This window comes from Ambystoma mexicanum, chromosome 1p, assembly GCF_040938575.1.
Source record: "Ambystoma mexicanum isolate Mex_15411 chromosome 1p, UKY_AmexF1_1, whole genome shotgun sequence".
In the NCBI taxonomy this organism is placed as follows: Eukaryota; Metazoa; Chordata; class Amphibia; order Caudata; family Ambystomatidae; genus Ambystoma; species Ambystoma mexicanum.
This window is the reverse complement of record NC_090921.1, coordinates 213,804,577-213,818,721: the sequence shown is the minus strand read 5'-3', so window position 1 is coordinate 213,818,721 and position 14,145 is coordinate 213,804,577. Positions and strand designations below refer to the sequence as shown.

The 14,145-nt window shown below is 42.8% G+C and overlaps 1 protein-coding gene across 1 annotated transcript in view; it reads left to right on the top strand.

Moving 5' to 3' along the window:
- LOC138567877 (uncharacterized) overlaps positions 1-14,145 on the top strand; it is a 100,223-nt gene that overhangs the window by 43,006 nt on the left and 43,072 nt on the right. The window contains exon 2 of the mRNA XM_069646371.1: positions 7,357-7,713. Within this exon, the coding sequence (XP_069502472.1) occupies positions 7,357-7,713 (357 nt within the window). The remainder of the gene's footprint in view (positions 1-7,356; positions 7,714-14,145) is intronic.

The window sequence follows — 14,145 nt, the reverse complement described above, 5'->3', positions numbered from 1 at the left end:
TCATGCCATGTTCTTACTAGAGAGGGGCGCCTGCTACCTTTTTCTGTAGACTTCGAGGAAGAGGTAATCTCGGAGCAAGTCTGGGGGAAAATATGTAAAATTATGTTTTATGGGAATCTTTTCATGGCAGCCATGGGATACAACTTCAAGGTCCTACAAGGGTGGCACAGGGACCCACTCAGAATATCCTGAATGTTTCCGGGGTCTTCTCCACTATGTCCTAGGGCACGTGGCTTAATAGGTTCTTGAGCTCACATGTGGCAATGCCCGCAAGTTCAAGCATACTGGCGGGACCTCCTGGACTAGATGTCAGAGGGTATAGACGAGGTCCTTCCCATAGACCCCCTCCAGATGCTGGTGGGGCTCCCCTCGAGAGATTTCAACATTTATTATAGATACTCGAGAATGTGGGACGCGAGTTTCAGGACAGCCAGTGTCGCGTTAGCACAGAAATGAAAGAGCGGGTCACTCCCTGATAGAAACGAGTGGCAACAGAAATTGACAGCAATGGTGAACGATCAGATAAGCGCATTCATGGCAGATTGTGGCCCTGTAATAAGGAAATGGGGATGGGACGTACACTAGCGGGGCTCGTGGAGTTCATGGCCACCTGAGGTTGGCGTGAAGGGAGAGACGGGGGGAGATAGTTGGTGAAAATCAGAGAAACCAACAGGGGGATATAGCTTGAAATCAGGGGGCCTCCAGCCGAAGGGAAGAGGGGGTAATGCAGACGGTTCACCACCGGAAGGGCACATCCTCACAAGCCAAGTTCCACAGCAGACCCTGTTCAGGATGTAAGTCTCCACAGTGGGAGTGGAGACACAGGACCTAGAAGAGACACTGCACAGAACCACCTGTTGTTTTGTTGTTGGGGCTTGTAGGGTGCAGGGGGAGGGGGAGGGAGTTGAATACTCAATAATGCTTTGTTGTGATATGTACAATTGGTTCCTTCAATAAAATTCAAGTTTAAAAAAAAAAGAAAATGCTACAGCAGATTGGTCCACAGCAAGTCTGTTTGTTATGAGCCCAATCCTGGCTGCTGTAACAAATGTCCTTTACCTGCTAATATCATACCCAGAGTACCTTGTCTGCAGGAAGTGCAGAGGTGGGGTGGGAAGTTTGCAAGCACAAGCCAAGATGGTGAGACACCTCTGTGTTCTGAGCCGCTCCTCTGGGCTACTGTAACTCCACCTCATTCCTCTGTATGCATACATCAAAAGATCTTCAGTAATCAGCACCCCGGCGCAAGGTGGCCCTTGATGAGGATAGGGTTTTCATTTGAAGCACTCAATTCCAGGGAACCGCCAAGAGATGGATCCTACTCTCTGGAGGAAGGTGGTAACGCTCTGCAAGCAGGGCCATCTTAAGCACTTTTAGGACCCGGGCCAAGGACACCCTTGAGGCCCCCTCCACCAAACAAAAGGGATTGAGGGATCAGAATATCTGGTCATGCCCCTCTTGTCACGATCACCACCCATAGCTTGATATGCAGCAATCAAAATATGGATGGTTAATCCCTTTATCCTATTCATTCTGGCTGAAATAAGACCAATTTCTGGACCCTCACCATATTGATGCTGTGCTTTGTTTTATAGTGACCGCTATCTGGTGCATAGGAAAGGCTGAATTTGCTTGCTGGAACTTGGTTCTGTAATCTTGCATATGAACACAGATCTCTGCAATGAGTGCTTAACACGCTGAGTTATCTTCTGAACCATCCCAGCAATCGAATGCATGAACCTTGGCTATTGCACATGATCAATATGATCCCCACAGAAAGGTCAAAATGCTACAGGAAGAGGATCAGAGTGTCCCTCTTTTCTACCCAAACCTTCCTTTTTTTCTTTCCTTTTCGAGCTTCTGTGTTTGTTGGCATTCCATTCATTCTGATGTTGCAGATTATTTTTTTTATGTGTTATTTTATTTCATGGAAGTTCGTCTTCAAATATAGCGACTGGTTAATACATTTTGGCTGGACACGCCGTGCCTTCTCTTTCTTAAAGCTGGCTAGCATTTGCTCAAAAGAAGAAGACTCGGGCTCCACCTAAAATGTTGAGTGGTAGTATTTTCCTCCCTAGATTTTTAAGTTGTGAGCAAAATTACTTTTGAGGTCGTAAATAAGGAATTCCAATTCCAACGGGATGTTTATTTTTTAGATTTAAATCTAAAATATTTCTTTTTGTAAATCGTATTTATTTCTGCCTAGTAATTCAGTCCAATTAAAAAATGCAATGTCACCTTCAAGTTTCACTTCTAGTCGGGCAGTTATGATCCTCCAAACATATCTGTGGAACTGTGAGAGTAAAGGTAGGGGGAGGGGAGATGCATATGTTCCCTATTTTTTGTTTTACTCGCCATTTTCTTTTTTTTCGCTCTGGCTGGTATACCAGAGAGGCAGTCCTGATCTATATCGATCGTGTATTGGAAAATGCGGGGCCGCAACCATATTTTAGGGAGTGGAGAGGTCTTCCCTTTGTTGATTAAAAATTAGATTTTTAATTTACAAGAAACTTGGCTAAGGGCTAAATTGTTGGTGGAAGGAGAAAAAGGTAGACCTTTTGGGGGTTTAGTGGTTGGAGTTAAACAAACCTTGAATGCTTGGAGAGTCGGGGTGGACTGAGGATTCAACGTTTGTACTGGCAGTTGAAGTAGATGGAATCAGTCCGTTTCCCTGCGGTAAAACATTGGTGGTGATGTGTACAACCCTCCTGGGGGAGAAACAAGTGACAGGTCCAGAACGAGATAGTTGACCTTATAGTTCATTGGTCAAATAGAGGCCCAAATGAAATGATCATATTGAGTGGGGACTTAAATTGTATGTGTGTTGGTGGGAAGAAAAGGAACCCACCTTCGTCCGTACCTGGGACAGTGAGTAGGGGGCAGGCCTCTCACTCCAAAGAAGGGTCTGAGTGGTTGCGACTATTGAGCGACTGTGAGATGATGGTGTTGTATGGATGTGGGGAGGGTGATAAGACAGGTAAATCTACCTGGAAAATGGGGCAAAAAACTGCAGTCTTGGATTCTTTTTTTTTAATAAAAGTCTCTCTACACACAAATAAGATAGACCTGTTATTAAAGATAACTACTACAGCGTCCATGCTACTCTGACCCTAACATATCTAATTAAGGAACAGGAGAAAAAAGAAACTATAGGAGGGGGCCTTGAAATAAATCATGCTGGTTATCAACTGACATGGTCTGCCAAGAATCTGTAAAGGGCTAGCGAGTGCATATTGATGAGCCAGCTATGGGTTGCTTATAGATTCAAGGCTAAAAGTGTGAATGAATTGAGCTTTGGATCACAGAGTTTACCTCCAGGTTCGTATATCACAAATCTTCCCAAATAGGGGCCGATAACACTGAGGAGAGGATTTATGATAGGGTGATCAGGGATAAGAAGCGCAAAATGAGGCAAGAACTTTGTAAGCTAAAAGCACACTCATCCTGAAGTGATGGACCATCTATGATTCGAAGAATAAAAAATAACTATAGAAATTTCATTTACTAGTGGAAATATAACGCTAAATTCAGGGAATGGCAGGACCTCCTCAAGATCCGGAAAGAAAAAAAAATGTCTCTAGCATTTGGAAAGTATTGAGTAAGGCCAAAGGTAGTAAAAACCGTAAGATCATAGATCCTATTAGCGAGGAACAGTGGATGAAGCATTTGACGACCACACCGGCTGCTAATAAAGGTAGTAGGCAAGTCCCAGATAAATACATAAGAAACCCCAAGTTTGTGATTGAGTGTGAGGACATTTTGTATCATGTTAAAAGGCTGAAGTCCTGCAGGACACCCGGTTCTAATGGTTTAGCGAATAATGTCCTGAAAAAAGAACCCGTTGCCTGGGCCAAAAGTCTGGAGATACTATAAGAAAAAGTCATCCAGGATGGGATGATCTCTCAGGCACATCAATTCAAATGCCAGTTCGCAAAAAGGGGGATGTGAAGGACCCAGTGAATTACATGCTCCTATCTATGCTAAACATCACTCAGAAAATCTTCGCAACGTTCCTGATACACAATCTGCAGGAGTGGGTTAGCGAGAAGGGGCTGTTGGACCATTTCCAGACTGGATTTAGAGCCGGCTGTGCCACTGGGGACAATCTGAGACTCATGGATATGTTCCCTGAAAGTGCTCAAAGTAGGAACAGTCCAGGGCTACATGCACTTTATGTAGACTTCAAAACGGCTTTCGATCTAGTGAATAGAGACAGGCTGTGGATAAAACTAGAGGTCTACAGCTGCCCTAATCACATCCTCTACTTCATCAAACTATTACATGAGGACAATACAGTAAAGGTGAGGCTGGATGGTGAGGGTACCTTAGCTGCTCCTATCTTGACACATCGAGGGGGGAAACTGGAATGCAGACTGGCCCCCTTCCTTTTCAATCTGTATATGGCAGACCTACCATTAGCTATGAATCGGGTTGGTAACTGCCCTCCCAAGTTATGTGGACAGGGCTGTGTTTCATTGGCCTATGCAGATGACCTAGTCATCCTGGACCACACGTTCAGTGGCCTGAAAAGGATGGCACTAGAGCTATGGGGTTATGCCGACGAGAACGATCTAGTCATTAATAGAGAGAAGACGCAGTTAATGTTCTTTGGAAAGAAAGGAATCAGGACAGCTGCTCTATAAATCGAGGGCCAAATAGTTGGCTACACCGACCAATACAGATACGTGGAAATAGTGATGGAGCCTGTGAGAGGCTATCACAAGTGTAATCTAGATTAGACCAAAATGGCCAATCAGCTAACGACACTGATCAACCAATATGTAGGGCGCACTGGGGGCTTTACGTTACTAGGTGCTAGGATGTTATACCAGCAGGTGCTAGGATGTTATACTGTTATACCAGCAATGCTTCATCCCTTCGGTCCTGTATGGGTGAGAGGTATTGACAATGTCGGACCTAAGGTGGCGCCAGGTGATTGACAGTACATTTTGGCGCAGAATCTTAGGGCTGCCACAGTGTGTTTCCACTGAAATAATTCGACTAGAGCTGGGGTTAAACTCTCTGACAAATTAAAACAGAAAAGATGAATGTTTTACATTAAATCTAGGAAAGCAATGTCAGACCTGCTGCTACACTTGCTGGGCAGAGAAATGGAGACTAAGAGTGCAGAGAGCTACGTAGTCGAACTTATGAACCAGTTAAAGGAGCTAAACTGGACCCCAGATTTTGAGGAACATGTACAGGTCATAAAAAATCAGGTGGTAAAGAGAATGAGAGGGAAGGTTGGTTGCAGAATTCTGAGCTCCTGACAAAATTAAAGCAATACAAATTTGTTTCTATTATGCTCTATAAATTTAAGAAGCCTCAACCTTTTCTTACTCTTTGCCCAGCCAAGGAGCTGCAGCGTTTCACACCATTGTTGCGCTTAATCGGTTGCCGGTATTGGCCAACACAGGATTCATTCTGAAACTCCCAGCTGAGGAAAGGTATTGCAGAATGTGTAAGAACAAAGAATGTCTGGAGACTGGGAAACATGTCTTGAGGGCTTGCTCCACGATGGGCCCTATTTATGTAAACAATGTAGGTGCCCTTGTACATGACTTGGACACCATTAAGGAAAGGGAATCCTGGTTGCGGTGTCTGAAAACAAACTCAAAGACCCCCGTATTGCCTTCTACAGAGTATGGATGGCAGTGAAAGTAAAAGTACAGGTTGAATAAGTAGAAAGGACAATCGCTACCCCTGTTGATATTGTTTTAATACGTTTTATGTATTTTGTGAGTGAAAATGATCAATATTTGTATTTGCACTCATTAATTTTCTTGGTTTTATTATGGATTCTCTCTTGTGTTTCTTGTATGTATGTTATGCCATCCAAATGAATTTATTTATATATTTGTACAGTTTTAATTAACTGTAACACATTAAAATAAAATAAAATGTTTTTCTGTTTTGAGTATTTGCTTATTTTTGTACGGAGTAAATGTGTCTGTACGACTGGCCAGGCATTCCAAGAATGCACTCTGCATGGTTTCACTGAAGGAGGCAGGTAGGCTAATGAGCTGTGACCGGCACAGGTGACCGGCACAGTGACCGGCACAGGTGACCGTCACCGGTGGTTTAGGGTATCTCCTTTATTCCGAAGGTCTGTTCTTCATGACATCTTTTATTGCAATCAATCTTTTTATGATCAGCAGACAAGTAGGTACAAGCCACTCGTACAGTGAATATCTACATCCAGTTGTATAGAAATCTGCTTATGAGGGGGGAGGAGCGTGGAAAAGAGATGTGGTAAACTACCGCATTTCTTTCTTTAACTTTTGTTCTATTTGTAGCGTTGTTAACCCAAACTCGGGGATCATTGATCAATGTCCATATAAAACACTGTTCATAGTGTGGAACCTGACAGATGGGAAACCCTGAAGTAATATTTCTGTCTACTTAAGGTAGTCAAGTGTACAGTAATTTCCTCTGAAGCACCTAATGGGTATTCTTTTATTGGAAATGGTGGACAGTTGCCCAATTCAAGATGACCAAACTTCCATCAACTGTGCACACGATCTTGAGGTAATCAAGATGACTGTCTCCTTACCCAAGCCAAGGCGGGTGGGCCTACAAGTGTCATATGCATTTGTGCAGCACCCAAAATGGCCACCAGCACTAATACAACGCAGATGTGCAGTTGCCTGGTAACCAAAGCATTCACATGATGTGGTTGGTTGTGAGCTGGGGTTACATGTCCGAGAGCGAAACCTCCTACAGTGATACCTGTGTCCTACAACCTGTTGAAACTACGGGCACCAAAGCAGCCAGGGTTCTTCAGCTTCACTGGCTAGGGCTGAAAAAGCGATACTGGTGGGCCAAAGCAAAAGCGCATCAGCTAACACTTGTTTTTGCCCTGAAAGTGAGGGGACATTTTGCTATGATGGGGTCAGAATCGACAATGAGCAAACATGTCAGGATGGAGGTGGAGTAGGTGCGAGTGATGGTTGATTGGAGCCTAATTGGTTACAAATGCCTTGGGGCTCACAGTATTTGATTAGTATAGGAGCACAGTGGGACAGATGTGAAGGCAGTTTGTGGGTCACTTCACTACAGGATTGTTTCTGCAGTAGACGATTTCCCATCCCAATAAAAAAAAAAGAAATAACAAAAAGGTGATCAAAGGTGATCCCCTTTGCAATGGTAAGGTGGGGTGGCAAGTGAGCCCTCCCAAACAGTAAAGGGGGAGGGAGGAATGGGAGTGGAAAAAGGGGTGTGGAATGATGACCCGATCCTTTTAATCTGGATTTTCTCTCCATTGTTTGGTTGAGCGAATTAACCAATGACCGTTCAGTTTGCATGCTTGATGATCATCAGAACCGCCTGTTAAAGCTTTTTCCAATCTCTTTCTAGGTATTATCTATGAAAATCTTCACATCCAGGCCGATGATCCCCTGAGCTCCACTGGACCCTACCGTATCACCTGCATCTACTCCAGCAGAAAAGAACATGTGTCACAGGTGAACTGGGTAAGAAAAAGCCTGAAGACAAACCAAACCACCATAGCCGTGTTTAACCCTAGGTACGGGGTCTTCATCCATGTTCCATTCAGGAAAACCCTTCAACTTCACCGGGTGTCTAATCACAGCATTTCCATCACACTCACTGGAAAAGACCTGTTGGAGAATGGGACCATCTACTGCTGCAAGTTTATGATCTTCCCTTCGGGCAACCTGGAAACATGTCTGAAGATAGACTTCACCAACCCAAGTAAGGGCGCAGCCGTACAGCTTACCTCCTTACTGGTCATGGCTCAGTGTTTCTGTTATGGCTCATGATGAGGGCGATAAGAGCAGGATGGAGGGAATTTACGATGTTCATGAGGAGTGGTGATGGCTCAGAGGTTGGAATGATAGATATATTGGTACGGGTGGTGATGAAGAAGTATAACGGATGTACGGATCTGGTTATTAAGAGAATGAACCCGAGGGGGGCTCTTTAAAGCAAAGTTGCGCTCTTATGGGAAGGATGGGGATGCAGAAATTACTCAAACATCAATAATATGGTTGACTCGGGAAATTGGCAAAAGGTAGGCTGTTTTTTAACAATTATCCAAAACAGGGAGTACAATGGACATCTACGATTGTCAACAGTATCACGCTCAAAGATGTTCATAAAAACACTCTTTTATACTAAAACCTCATCATCATTAACGTCATGATATGTGGCAAATTGCAAAAACCTATGTTGGGCTGTGGTTGGGTAATGGGAAACATCTAAATATACTTTCTATGGGGTTTAATATTGTGTTTGAGTCTCTACTATCAGGTGGACAAGTAGGCCCTCTAGTGCAAGTCATCTTCATCATCACAAAATACACAATGATCTATTAGTTCACAAACTATAGGGCTCTTTGCTACGTGCCCCTCTATGGTTGGTTGGGACGCTTCTGGAATATTTCATTCGCTAACGGCGCCCAAGCTGGTATTCCAGGTTCGGGTGGGGTGGTCTTGACCATGCCTCCCCACCCAATTAGCCTAACATCTATAATCACTCAAGCTGTCTGTCATAAAATGTGCCTTTGAAGATGGCCTTGCAGGCTCCACAAACTCCTGGGAATAATAGGGAGTGAGCATGCTCTTATCTTCTGGTCTCTTGCGTTGTTCTGCTCACATCTATTTTTATCTAGGTCACATGTCTGAATACCACAATTCGAGCATCAATTCAATATTAAATGGTATTAAAACTTGGCACTCATTGTCTCTCAGCTGCACCTTGGCCGTAGCTTGGCTCATCTCTTGTATTAATTGTATCCTTTGAATAGACAACCAGTTCTCAGCTGGACTGGCCTTCTTGACACTGGGACAGACAAGCCTCCTTGATTCTACCTTGCTCATCAGCTAATGTTTGTTAATTGAGACACACTTCAGGCTTCTTGCTCATGAGATCCCAGTTTGCTAAAACATCTTGTGGAATACCCAGATGTCTTCTGCTTATATATACCTTGGTGGCACCGCCTGCAGTCTATTATACTACATATAGCCAGCTTCTATGATCACTTTGTCTACTTGCGTTGCTGGCTCTGTACATTTATAAAATGATTTGCATTTTCTTTTGTGCTCTTCACACGTGTTATCTTCATTTTACACGTAACAGGTTACCCCATTCTTTACTTCTTTATCGGATTCTATATGTTCTCTTTACGGGCTCCACCATTTTCTCTTCTCAGTGTGTCACCAGTCTGCTTTTTCATTCATCTTCTCCCACTCTTCAGGGATCTTCCCCAAGACACTCTCAGCTCTTCGTGGATACATAAATATTGGCTTTCTTATTGGGTACTTTGCTTCAAAGGCTACTCGTGTTATTGACATCATTACCAGTGTCGTCTTTATCACTATCACTAGTTCCCAACATATAGGCAGGTTAGGGGCAGGACTTCTGGTAGAAGCCTTTGGCTCCTCCTCTACACTCCCCCTCTCTGGTTGATTCATCAACCTCTCCTTCATCAGTCTTCATATTCAGCCATCCTTTCTTGAAGAAGTGCTTCTTTGGGGTCCATAACTTCAGCACCCCTTTCAAAGATCCTGCTGATTTTACATGTTTATCAACGCTCCTGGTCATGTGACTGCATTGTCCACTTGGGCTGCAATAGATCCATCTTCCTACACACTTCTTATGATCTCTTGGATACAGGAACTTTGTTCCCTCTGGTGCATGGATGCTGTTTTATATAGTCTCTGATTTCTTCATGAGTCAGCTCCTTTGGTTCAAATCCAGATTCAACATCGATCATGATTTTCATCCCTATTGCTTTCGTTGTCTTTTTGCATTGTGTGATTATTATCCTGATCACACAAAATCCAAACATTATCATGACTAGAAGTGCTGCAAGAAACTTGAAGATGTTTGCCATCCACGGAGGTACACATGAGAAGATTGACGCAAACCAGCTGTCATCTGCAATGTCCTCTACTTTGTCTTCCATCTTGATGTGCAAGTTCATCAACATCGTTATGGCTGCTGTCATGGTTCCGTTCTCTTCATCGTGAGGAGATATGAATGTGCAACATGATACTCCGATTTTGGCACAAACACCTCCATCCATGGCTATATTGATTTCCAAGACATATCTATTCTGGAGTGTCATTAGTCTTATGCCTATCAACTCTTCTTTGATTGTGTTGAATCCTTTTATGGGAGGGTTGATCATCTGCAGGAGCTCCCATCTGATTATTTGTAACAATTTAGTGTTTTCCATCATCTGTATCCCTGGCATGAAGATAATCGTGAATACTGACGATGTCTTACTGAACAACCTGTGCTCATATGGAATGTAATCAAAAGCTTCTATTGATTTGCCTTAGAAATAAGTCTCCCTCTTCATTCGAGTAAGAACTACAAGTGATCTCTTCCTTCTTATATGAACATTGACTTTGGGAAACTCCCCAATGTTCAGGTCATTTTTCGGGATCACTAATGCTGGAACATGAATAATTACTTTTGAACACAGTCCTTCCCAGTCTCTGGTACCTTCATATAAGCTCTGGATCCTCATGCCCAGTAGTGATCCATTATCACTACTGTTCCATCCTTCATTCCTGGTACATCAAAGATTCAATCGCACTGTTGATTCTCTCCAACTTTTCCTGTGCCATTGTTTCTGAAGCACAGTTCTGCACTTGCTAGAGGCACTATCTGTACTGGGCTTCCTCTATCCCATGTCAGCATCTTAGCAAGCTTCGGTGATAGTGGTTTGCATCCTGCCTCCACACGGTCTATAACTGGTTTGTGATGTCCAGTTACTGCCCCTGCTCGGCATGTAAGTATGCCTTCTTCCCAGCCATCTGGTGAAAGTACTGTTCCCCAAACTTGCATCTGGCCTCTTTATTTACAACTTCATATATCTTCTTCAGTCTTTCCTTGGCAATTGAGCTTTCTATTTATTTCCCATCTGATTCCTGCTCCCTTCATTCCAGGCTGTTCATATCTAATCACATGATTTCTGGTGTGTGCTCTTGTCTTCAAATCTTGAACATAATCATCTTCCTCTGGTGCTGTCCATCCTGTCACCCATACTAACAATGCTGTTCGGCCCTGGAATTGACCTCTTGTATGACAGAGTGCAAGGTGAAATAGGCAATGAGTTGTCTGGACATCTATTTCTATAGCTATGAATATCTTAGAGTTCCCCAATGCATAAAGAAGGAGTGCACAAACATAGCAACTCTCCTCAGAGGTTCTTTTTCTTTTTACTTTTTTCTACCTCTTTCATGTGCTGATACCACATGTTATTCCCCATATGTGCTGTCAAGATAATTATTTAACTCATAATCATCTTCTCTTATACATCTCTTAGGCCTCTTTCTTGGATAGTGGGTGTGTACCCAATGGTCATGAAGCAAATCAAAAAACCAACCTTCCTCTAAAGGTAAGTATAGGGCCATCTGTCACAGAAATAGGTGACTCTGCACATGACATTGGTGTACGGACAATCACATATGGCCTTGGCCGTCGTGTAACAGATGTGTCTGCTAGGGTGACTGGTGTGTGAAGGATTAAAGGGACTGCTGCCCAACCAACAAAATAAACAGTGTGTATCATTAGAAACAGGGAAACAATAATGAATGCGGTGCATGCATATATTATACACCAATACATCAATCGCCACCTTATATGTCACTGTGCTCTTTCTTTGTCCAGTACAGGATCATTATTAGGACTCCACATTTTGCCTCTAAACTACTTTTTAAGGGAGGAAAACATCTTTTTTTTACCAATGTATTTAATTTTAAACCAAAAATGACAACAAAACATATTGGTGAGAGTAAAAAAAAAGTAACAAATTACATAACATTCCCTTTGTTAAAATAACATCTATCAGTTTATAGTAAAACCTCATTTTAAAATCCCCCCTCACAATCCAATTAAACTTTGACAACACAAACAACACTTATACAGAAACAAAAACTATAAACAAAAACCCCCACCCAATACCCATAATCCATCAAACCTATTAACTCTATACCTTATTCAAACAGATCATTAAAGGAGTCCCAATTCTCACAATATTCAGTTTCTCTATGAAGCCGGATGCCCGTGACCTTTCATACTTTGAAAGCGTGCGCATATCTACCATCCAACTATCAGTATGTGGTTTCTTACGTGACGTCCACATTTTCATAATTTATTTTGTTGCCATTAACAACGCCCTATTAATCCAATCAGACGCACCACAGACCTCCAGACATCGACCTTCATTTGAGAGGAAAACTGCCGACAAGAAAGTTCGAAGAAACGACCTACCTATCACCAGATCTACCCGATCTATGACCTCCTTCCAAAAATTCCGCACTCTATCACACTGCTAAAGCATATGTAAATAGTTCCCCACTGATTGAGAGCACCCCCAAAATAAATCTGACTCTGTCAAACCCCGCTCTTTCATTTTCACTTGTGTCCAATAGACACGTCCCAATGATGAAAGTTTAAATCCACTCTGGCTCTCACCGTACCCCTCCAAGCATTAACCCATTCAGATTCAGTTATATTCCTTTCCAACTAATTCCTCCACTTATTCCGCAATTTCTCCCAGGAGTCCCGCATACACACCTGCATCAGTATAATTATGGTAAATGTAGAAACTACATTTGGAACAGCATTATACAATACACACAATTGGGGCTTGTCACTTATTGATTCACTTAATAACTGTTGTCTATCCAACATCACGCGTTCTAGTGATCTGTATCTTTCAATTTCCATGTTGCCTATTTATTTATTTATTATATTTATATAGCGCGCAGGCAGCCCAGGGGCATTGTGGCACTGTTACTTGTAAGAAGACCTAGTTAAAATGGGTACAGGTTGTGCCTTGGGTTACAGTAAGGCAGGATCCTGTGTTGAGCGGTAGGGAGTATCATACAACATAATACATCGTACATGTTAGTCATGAGAGCTTGAACATATGGGGTTGGTTAGGAGAACAAGGTAGTTTTCATGGCTTTGCGGAAAGCAGTCAGTGAAGGTTCAGCTCGCAGAGAGGTGGGAAGGGCATTCCAATGTAAGGCAGCAAGGTAAGGGAAGCTGGCACCACCTGCTCTAGCTCTTTTTACCCTAGGTACGGAGAGCATATTGGCATTGGGTGTCCTGGTGGGTCTTGTGGAGGAGACCGGGTGGATTCTCTGGGATAGGTACGCTGGGGCTGAGAGGTGGACGCGTTTGTGGACGCCTAATCCATATTGTTCTATAAAGTCTGTAAACGAAACCATTCTGCTGTCTTTCCACACATCTCCAATTTTCAAAATACCTCTATTAGCCCACCCCTTCCAGTGCAGCATTTTGTTCTCAATCTGTAATCCGGGATTTGACCAAATAGAAGCAGAGTTGTAAAAAAATAAAGTCTGTCCATTCCTTCCAGAGCACATTTTGTAGCCGCTAAAGCCTCTATCCTGAACCCAGAATTCGGTAGCTTCCCATATGAATATAAGCAGTCCACGGCAAATGGATTTAATTTCTCCTTTTCCATCCGAAGCCAAAAGGGATCTAAACCCCCTTCCTCCCTAAAATAATAGAAAGCGTTTTCAAAAGAAACCCTTTATAATAATTTTCCAAAACTGGATAACCAAAACCACCATCCCTAACACCACAAATCAAAATAAACCGCAGAATCCTCTGTCTCCTGCCCACTCCCCATGAGAAATCCATAAAAATGTTATCAATACGTTTTAATGCCTTCTTCGTGAACTTTAGGGGAATGGATTGTATGTAATACAAAACTTTCGGAAGAAATACCATTTTAATTTATTTATTTAATTTATTTTACATTTATAAAGCGCTCACACAGCCCGCAGGCATCGCGGCGCTGTTACAGGAATTGTTTTTTTTTTTTCTTAGTTGCGTAATTGTGTTTTTTTTGTCTTAGTTACGTATTTATAACGCGCTTAAACACCCAGAGGTTCAAGCACGGACCCGGGGATCGAACCTGTTGTTGCTTCGTGTCGTCTTGCTTCCAAGACGCGCACGCTGCTGCTGAGCTATCCTCCCGGGCTGATTTTGATGCCATTGGTTTTAGGCCAAAGATTTAAACTCAATCTTTCCCATCTACGTATATTAATCAATCGACTTCCTTTCAATTTGTCTACATTAAAGTTAACCGTCCTTCTAATATCCTGCACCAAATAAACACATAAATACTTCACAGAT